The sequence below is a fragment of the Schistocerca piceifrons genome, unplaced genomic scaffold (assembly GCF_021461385.2).
Source record: "Schistocerca piceifrons isolate TAMUIC-IGC-003096 unplaced genomic scaffold, iqSchPice1.1 HiC_scaffold_837, whole genome shotgun sequence".
In the NCBI taxonomy this organism is placed as follows: Eukaryota; Metazoa; Arthropoda; class Insecta; order Orthoptera; family Acrididae; genus Schistocerca; species Schistocerca piceifrons.
The window spans coordinates 255,586-265,383 of NW_025729099.1; the positions used below are offsets into that span (position 1 = coordinate 255,586).

The 9,798-nt window shown below is 38.2% G+C and overlaps 1 protein-coding gene across 1 annotated transcript; it reads right to left on the bottom strand.

Annotated features, from left to right (window-relative positions):
* Window positions 1-5,836: 5,836 nt before the first annotated feature.
* On the bottom strand, window positions 5,837-8,942 carry LOC124770909. Its single transcript, XM_047249226.1, has 3 exons — window positions 8,818-8,942; window positions 8,551-8,662; window positions 5,837-8,443 (listed from the first exon to the last, which is right to left on the bottom strand). The coding sequence occupies exons 1-3, from the start codon at window positions 8,932-8,934 to the stop codon at window positions 6,252-6,254; spliced, it is 2,421 nt and encodes an 806-aa protein (XP_047105182.1). The 5' UTR covers window positions 8,935-8,942; the 3' UTR covers window positions 5,837-6,251.
* Window positions 8,943-9,798: the final 856 nt, after the last annotated feature.

Below are 9,798 nucleotides of genomic sequence, written 5' to 3' on the forward strand. Positions count from 1 at the left end.
TCACTTTCACTTTTACTCAGTTTTTTCCCGGCCGATGCACCAATTGTGGGGCGGCTGGTTGAAATTTAATTGTTAATTATATTTAGAATGTTATGTAGAAAAGATGCATTTTCCTGCCGTCTAACCATATGTGGGGTGGCTGGTAGAATTATTGTTATTTAAATGTTCCTATTATTTATACTGTTGTTTTGCCGTTCTCAACACTGGCTCTCTAACTACAATTTTGGCAACCAGAAAGTGATTAGCAAAACGTGAAGCCTGTAATTAGAATTCCTAGCGCCCACTTCATCTGAGAAATATACTTATAGCTACAGCTTATAGCTCTGAGGAATTAGGATATTGTCTCGGATTCATAATCAAAAACGATCGTGAAAAAAAAACTTCGTTATATTCTGAAAGTCACAGATGAAAAAAAAAAAAGAATCCACACAACCTGACTAACAGAGCAGTTCAGAGTCTAATGCGCTGATGCAACTATAACTGTCCAAATTAAATGTTTAAATGAATGCTCGCAATAATTTGATAATAATGTTCATCAAACGCCACGCTAAATAATGGTAGAATGTCTGTCCCGCGACGGCACGTGAAGATACGACATACGCAAACTGAAGATATATCATTAAAGTCATCCCAGAATTTACACTTCACTCGAAAACGATTTCATGGTTACGCGTATCCCGAGTAACTTAATACGGCATCCGAGGCTGTTTATAGCAATGATACCAACGCGACGCGACTCCCGACACAGATGGTGTGCTATTCAGCGTCTGGAGAGAACTGGGGCCTTTCTTCCCTTTTTTTTGTTTTTTTTTTGTTTTGCACTTTTCATTTCCTCCTCTGATGGAGGAGGGCGGGCTGTTTGAGGGCATGCTGGCGTCCCTTTTCAGCCGTTGGGTTTTTACGTGGTTATTTTTATTTGGTACAATTTATTTTTCCTGCAAGTGCATTTTTATAATTTGTTGGCAATTTTGATACTGCAGGATTTCAGCAGAGTGAAGACATTATAAACAAGTATATTAACATGATAAAATTTAAATTTACAGTAAAAGAAAAGATTATGAAAGCAACATAAACAATTTTGTTAACGTGATACAATTTAAATTTACGAGAAATGAAGATAAGTGAAGATGAATGAGGATAAAATAACCGGGTATATTAGCAATGAAAGAGCAGAGATATATAGAATACAAAATAAATGGGGTACAAAAGATATATAGAATGTAATTTTATGATAACATTATGGGAATTTATTGGATGATTTAGTTAGATACATGTCTTGTGCTTATGTGTGTGGTTGATAATGTGGTGTGTGAAGTTGATACATGTATATATATAGTTAGTCTGTGTCTATTAAAGATTTCGATCGTAGCTGGCTTTACAAGTGTATATATATATATATATATATATATATATATATATATATATATATATACAAAGATGATGAGACTTACCAAACAAAAGCGCTGGCAGGTCGATAGACACACAAACAAACACAAACATACACACATAATTCTAGGTTTCGCACCCAACGGTTGCCTCGTCAGGAAAGAGGGAAGGAGAGGGAAAGACGAAAGGATTTGGGTTTTAAGGGAGAGGGTAAGGAGTCATTCCAATCCCGGGAGTGGAAAGACTTACCTTAGGGGGAAAAAAGGACGGCTATACACTCGCACACACACACATATCCATCCACACATATACAGACAATATATATATATATATATATATATATATATATATATATATTCTCCCATAGTTTAATTTGAAGAATACATAACAAATAAGTGTATGTAATACATTATTTATCCTGTTTCTTCTTTTCCTTTCCTTGAGGGGGGGTGAGCGCTGTTTGGTGTTGTTTGGATTGTTTGTGTTTCCTGTGGTGGATTGTTTTGGGTGTGTGTGTGCTTGTGTGTGTGTGTGTGTGTGTGTGTGTGTGTGTGTGTGTGTGTGTGTGTGCGCGCGGGTGTGAGTGTGTTTGTGGTTAATCTGTTGTTCTTTCGTCAAAGTGAGTTGGTGTTGTTGTGTCTGCGGTTAAGGGTAGTAGGATTGGGATGTGGTCAGGGAATGTTTTGGCTGTGTTTTGGGCTATTGTGCGTGATGGGGGAATGTATTTGTATTTCGGTTTTCTGTTTTCTCTTGCGTTTATGGTGAGAATGTCCTCCATGTCCGGTCTGTTGTGGATAATGTGATTTCCATATCTCGCCCATAGTTTGGTCATTCTGGTTTGGAGTGGTTCTATACCAGAGCTCGTATATACTTCGTTGCTGGAGGTTGTAGGGGGTAGCTTGGTGATGCTGCGTATTAATCTCCTTTCCGTTTTGTATAGTTTTTCCGCTACGTGGGCCTGTATTCCCCCGAGTGGGGCGACTGCGTATTCGAGTATTGGCCTTATAAATGTTTTATATGTATGTAGGGCTGTTTCGTCGCTGCAGCCGTGGAAGCGTCCTTGAACCTGTCTTATTAAGTTCTGTCGTAGTCGTGTTTTGTTCAGAAGGTGATTTAGGTGCGTTTTCCAGTTCAGGTGTCGATCTAAATATACTCCAAGGTATCTGGCTGAGTTGGTCAGTGTGAGTGGCGCGTTCCATAGTCTTAGTCGGATGTCGTTGGCGTCTTGTTGTCGTTTTTTTGTCAGATGTCTGTGTTTGAAAAGAACTGTCTGTGTTTTGTTGGGATTGGACCGAATTCGCCACTTGGTCATCCATTGCTCTAGTAGTGTAAGGTAATTGTTCGTCTTTCGTTGTACAGTGTTTGTTCTTAGTTCTGTGCACCAGTAAGCTGTATCGTCTGCATACGGTCCTACGGTTTCGGTTCATGTCCTGACAGTGGGTATGTCGGCTGTATATAACATGTAGAGTAGGGGCGATAATATTCCGCGTTGGGGTACCCCTGTTTGTGGGGTAAAGGCTTCGGATTTTTCTTTCCCTACATGTACTATGCAGGTTCTGTCGGTTAAGTAAGCTTTTATAATTCTTGTCATTTTCGTTGGGATGCCTATTTCTGTTAATTTGTAAAGTAGTCCGTTGTGCCATAATTTGTCAAAGGCACGCTCGATGTCCAGGAGTACAGCGAGCGTGCAGTGTCCTTTGTTAAATCCTTTCGCTATGCTGTCAGTCAGTCTCAGTAGGGGGTCGTTGGTGGAGTGCTTCTGTCGAAAGCCTGCCTGTATAGGGGGGATTAGTCCTTTGTCATTTGTGTATTTCCGTATCCTGTCTGTCAGTATCCGTTCATATGTCTTTCCTATTACGTCTAGTAGTGATATTGGTCTGTATGAACGGGGGTCAGTCCTTAGTTTGTCGGGTTTGGGGATCATTATTGTTCTGCTGGTTTTCCAATATGTTGGGATAGTTTCGTGAGTCATGCAAAAGTTGAAGATGAGGGATAGTAAAGGGGTGAGGATATGAAGGAAGCTTTTTGGAGGTGGAGTCGTTGGATACCATTTTCGCCAGGGGCAGAGTTTCGTCCTGTGTATATTGCGTCTGCTATTTCATTCTCTGCTATGACTTTAGTGAGGGTTAGTTGTTCTTCTGTTTCGGTTGTGGGGGTTTCTAGGATTCGTGGTAGTTGGGACTCCTCATGTTGTCTGAATTGTTCGTCAAATTTGTCGTCAGCTGGAAATGAGTAAACTTCTTGCAGCACTTGTTTGAAAGATTCTGCCTGTTCTTTGTGGTCGATCGTTGGCTCGTTGTTTACCAGTAGTGTGGATTGAGTTGTCTTTCGTTGTCCTGTTAGGGTCTTGAATCTATTCCAGAACTTTCTGCCCTCCCTGTAGTTTAACTGAGCACAGGTGTCGTCCCATTGCTGTTGTTTGTGTGTTGAGATGATTCTCTTGACCCTAGCATTTAGTCTATTCCACTGTCGTTTAAGTTACGTTGTGCAAGCAACGCCACCTAGGAACAAGGCCTCACAACGCGACTAGTGACGTCACGACTAGGGGTCCGAAATACCGAGCGGCTTGTTAGGCTCTACGCCACGTATATGAAAACATTAAACAGTTTCCTGGTAGACTACTCACTGCTTTATACACAAATCTGTAAACAAACGCTAATCATTCTCACAGGAGAATTACATTGTTCAAATTTCGTAAACTATAGCTCCAAAGGTGAAAATACTTTTTAATTTCCGTCACTCGCGTTTTGAAAATGCGAATTTCTAATTCCATAACTCTGACAGCACTATTTTCACCGTGTATGTCACCTTGCATAATTTAATTTAAAATGAGGTACCGCAATTGGAAAGACTGACAATCTATCGAAGCAGGTACTCTGGGACTTGTATCTATGTCAAATTCTAGTTTCGTATGACAGATACCTCATTTGGCAGTCATCTACAGTTTTATACTTAAGAAAACATTACCGTACAGAAACTTGTGTAAACTTCACTGAACCTTCTACATACTACTTAGTTTAAGAGATTTGCCAGTAGAAGACTAGGTAGTGTTAAGTTATTAGGTATTATAAATTGACATGGGAATCACACATTAGAATCATTACAAACTCTGACAAACTTGCCCACTGTAAGCCATTGTTTATCAGCTTGAAAATATTAATTGTTATAAATTTGCACATTTTCACTGTTCTACTGTATACAAAGACTAACTTAACAGAATACCAGCTTAGGCAGGATTTACACTCTCATGGAACTGAGGTTTATCTGAAGAATGGGACACCACCCATCGGCTTCATGTAACGACATATCTTAAGAACCTATTATTACTTTTTACTGTACAAACTGATCCATTTATATTCACCCATCCACATACTGATCCCCATCTTTTAATTAAAATACTTGTCATTTGATACACTGATCATTGGCAATGGGTATTACAGCATTGTAAAAATTTAAAATGTCATCTATAGTGCCATTTGTGAAAGCAGATGAGTGGTATCCCAATCTTCAGTAATGCCAGAACTAGAAATAGTGTGCATCTTCACATACCTTACTGCAGATTATCTAAATCATAGAACAGCAATGTAGTGAGTATGAAGCTGTTCAACAAACTGCCTCTAGAATGAGTAGAAGCTTTATTTGATTTATTCAAGCACAAGTAGTACAGTTGGTTATCAGTAAATCCTCGCTACTCACTTGAATGTATGAGTGTAAATATCACAGTGATAACTGCTCGGTGAGTGTACCATAATTTCCTTAATGATTTCAATTTAAGATGTACTACACAAATCGTTTTAGCTTGAATATTTTACTTTATGGAAAATCTGTTGTAACATTGTTTTTTAATTTGTGTAAAGTAATTTTTGTATACATGCTGTATACTTTTTAAACATTTGTAATTTGACTGTCTATTGCTGCAATAGCTAAATGACAATTAAATTCTTTTACTATTCACTATTTAATGTTGTCCCAGAGGAAAAAAAGCACTGCTATTCCAAATTCCAAAAACATTATCAATTTCTCTCAAATGAAGACTGGCTTAAGTTATGTATTGTCCTCCCCCCTCCCCGAAATATTGGTTGTATTGACAGACTGGACCTGTTCTGCAGATTAATATTTACTTATGATGGCAGACTAGCATGCTAATACTAGCAATGAATTGTTCTCCTTGTGAGAATAATTAATTTACTGATTGGACAAAAATATATACAAAAACTTGTCAACCACAGAGCAGGAGCAGCATTAATTATATATTTACTGATGAACAGAAAAGACTATTCCCCTAATTCTATGAGATTGGGGTTTCACAGAGAATTTGTGGTAACAAATTAATCTGTAGCAAAGCCTCATGTTTACGGCTGCACCATTTCGAAGAGAGCAGAAGGGGTCCAATACATAACAATTACCAACAAGATGTATGGGATACTGTGCATGAAATAAAAACAGAAAATAGAAATAAACATTTATTTCACATCATCTTCCCAAGCCCCAAACAGTATAATTTAACATTTTTTCAATCTTTTGTACACAGTTACATTTTTAACAGTAGTTACATCATTTCTCCTCTTGGTGTAATTGTTTAGCAAAATATTTGCACAGCAAAACAGTATGCAATTCATGACTGAATCAATTAAGTGTTTATTTTTACAGTGAAACCCATAAAAAAGATTGCTGGGAATGTTGTGGGATGCTACCTTCACAAGTACATTTCTCTGATTTGCCTGTTCTAAAAATAAAATTTCCTGGTCTTTCAGAATTTTCTGTAGAGTTAAATAGACATATGTCACACACACTACTACATCATCTGCAGGATATGTCAACCCTCCTCTGTCTATTTACCATAATCAAATCATCACCACCCTGCTTCATTTCATCTGTAGTAAGGAATACCTTACAATATTCACAATGGTTTTTTTTTTAATAGCTTGGTGTGAGCAGTAACCTGCTATGTAATGCAACAGTGGCCAAGTATTCTCATCTATTCCATCAACATCATTTTCATCTACTGCTACATTTAAAAATTCTGGTATTGATGTTTCTTTTAATCCCTGAATTTGAGTATGAGTAGAAAAAATATCAGTGGTCTTAATAACAACATCCCCAACTACTTTCGACCGAAGCACAAGGGAAAACATAGACTGTGCCCTTAGTTTTTGTTCAGTTTCAAAAACTTGTCTTAGAGAAACATGATAATTTCCCCCACATAGCTGGCGGTATTTGCCGAACCTGTCTTCTAAACTGTCTGTCTGTACTTTTCCTAACAGCAAATATGATCTGTTTTTCTCAGAAAGCCAGTAGTCACTGAAGTCTATCAAAGCAGCAGTTGTGTGTTTCAAAGCGCTATGTGTCTCTCGAGTAAGTTTTCTTTCATCACTACACTCTTCCCAAGAACATAACCATGAGATGAAGCACTGTAAGAATTCTTGTATGTGATGGGATTTACTAGTCACAGGTTCTTGGAAAATATTACTTAAGCTCTGTCCCTTGAGTAATGTTTTTACATTTACAATATCCCACCAACGATTTATTATTTTTATGAATGTTGCAGTACTTTCCCAGTTGCTAATTGCTTTCTTTGAACCAAATGTGTCCAAAGCAACAACTGTCGTATCACTGAAAATACGCAACACTAACTTGACATTTTGGCGCTCAATTGAGTTAGGAAATAGAGACTTCAAAGTTAAGGAACTGCCACATTGCAATAGTTCATCTTTTTCTATCAAGTGCAATTCTTTCAGTGCTCCAACAGAAGACAAACCTCCCTTCAAACTGTCACTGAAGTCAGGAAAACACAAGATCTGCTCCTTTTGGTTAAACCAGTTATTGCGGATACACTTCAAAATATGGACAGTGTCCACAAAATAATACAATGGGCGATTTGGAGAAGACTGTACAGGGTGATCATACTTTATTTTCACATCTGGAGGAGTAGAAAACTTAGACATTGCTTTCTTATTAATTGCATTATTGTCTGCTACTATACCAACCACCTCAAATCCAACTGCTTCTAATTTAACAATGACTGCTTTAATGTAAGAGAACAGAACATCACCCTGAATAGTATGAACTGGCAGAATAGATACCACATCCTTGTAAGGTGATTCCATGCTCTGAACCATAAAAACATAGGCGCTGGTTGCACACAAAAATTTTTCAGTGTTAAAGGCACATCCTACAACATTTCCAGCTTTGTAATCAAGCTGAGACTTCAGATGAATTTCATCCATCAACAGGAGCACAGTTTTATCATCTGAGGATAAAGTACCTACTTTATTTGTGATGTAGCTCATAAACTGATGACCCTGTTGCTCAATGACAGGATTTGTTGAGAGTTTACTACAAAGCCTTGAAAGGGTGTTAGGACTAGGCATAGAAAAACTGTCAGTGTTCCTCAAAAATTTGTAAGCATGTGGGCTTATAGAATGTACTAATGACCACGTTATCATAGAGTTAGTATCATACCTAAATTGAGTTGAACTTCTGCACTTCAAAAATGAAATCTGTTCCTTCAAAAATGTAATTTTAGTTTCGTTTCCTGGCAACTTTTCTAATAAATTTTGCAATAACTGGTCAATTAAAGACAAAATGTTATCTACAGGAGCCTCAGAACTATTATACAGAAGATAAATGTTCTTAAGAACATCACTTACCACCTGTATGTTGTTTACTTTCATGGGAAATTTCATGTTTCCAATACATTTCACTTCAATATCATTATTGAAGACACTGAGTAATAAACCACTGCTTATAACTACGTGGCAAAAAATTCTTGGGTAAGGATTATGCTTTAGTAACACTAGTCTCACACTGTCAGATTTGTTTATCACTACCCAGTCACTGTGCTTTTCACATTCACTCAACTTTGTTTTCATTTGTTCTAAACTATCGAACGATATCGCATCAATCATTTTCGCATGTGTGTCCACACTTTCTTGGATAGCAATTTGAAGAGCACGATTTTCTAAACGCCCCCTACGAATTTCTGGGTCCTCTCGTACTGCAGTTTGATGACTCGACAAGTAAGATGGGCATCCAGGCAACTTCGATGGGATAGCATCTGAAAAAATTAATAACGAAGTATGAAACCGATCTCACAGCATATAAGTGAAATAAAGATAGTTCTTATGCCACTGAACTTTACTAAGAGCGTGTTTCGTAACTCACCTTTTCTCAAGCGTCGACGATCCAAAGGTGCTGTCAAGAGTATACCAGTTTTCGGGTCATACATACTGGTACTGCTTAAAATGTCGTCCTTGTTGAAATGCAGTTCACATATCTAAAAACAAGCATACAGTTCTCTTTAAAACATATAACGAAAATTAACGAGGTATGAGATTATAAATATGTTCTTCTGTTTACTGTATTTTGTTCAGCTGTACTACATTTCAAGTAACTACGACACACTAACCAAACAAATACACTGATACTTACAACAGAGTGCTTACTCGGTGTCCAGTCTTGTCTGTGAACAGCCGATAACCATCTTCGTCTTAAATTCTCGTCAGATGGAAAATAAAAATTATCGTAATTGCCCCTGCAATTCGGCATACAACACCTTCGGGGCATCGTAACTGAGTATAGATCAAATAACCACTCACGAACAGCACAAAGTACAACATGGAAACGCTACGAATCACGTGTGTCACTGTGTCGGTAGTCGGTTCCTAGCTTCTCAGACCCCTACCCGTGACGTCACAGGTTCCTTAGACTCACGATGTGAGGCCTTGTTCCTAGGTGGCGTTGGTGCAAGACGCGACAGTTGGCTGCGACTGCGACGCTGCCCCCTCCTCTTTTCCCACCCTGGCAGACGGCGGCACGGCCGCAAGACGACTGGAGTCGTCGCCGTTTCCCAAGGTCCGGTCGGCGGCGGCGGATTCTAATACATAAGAAAAATAAGAATTCCGATTTTCTTGCTGTAAAAAATACTGTATGTTAATGCAACAAAGTTACATCGGCTCCCAGAGTTAGTTTTTCGATACAGATTCTCCTTTTACTTTAAAAAATTGAAAAGTATCTCTTCCGGTTTTGCGTGTTTTTTTCGCTGTATATTACTTCTCTATCAATTGTGAGGAAAGTAAAAGGCACAAAAAATTGATGTTTGCGTATCTTACAGTTTCACATCACAGCTTGATAATGAGGTGTCTATTTTTCCGATATTCGTCACAGTTATTCCGATACTTAATTTACAAGTAACTTACTGCATAAAATTTGAATTGTGTACAGTGAAAAATGTGGTCGCTGGCCACTTTACGTATGGTTCACGTTAGGTCATACATCGTTGCCGATGAAAAGAAGCTAACATATCGAAATTATTTTTAAAGTTGAGATCAGAATGATATCGATCTCCGTTTCCGAGATTTGGGCTCATATATCTCCGGGAGCGTCGCGACTAGCCGCCAGTTCTGTCGATGA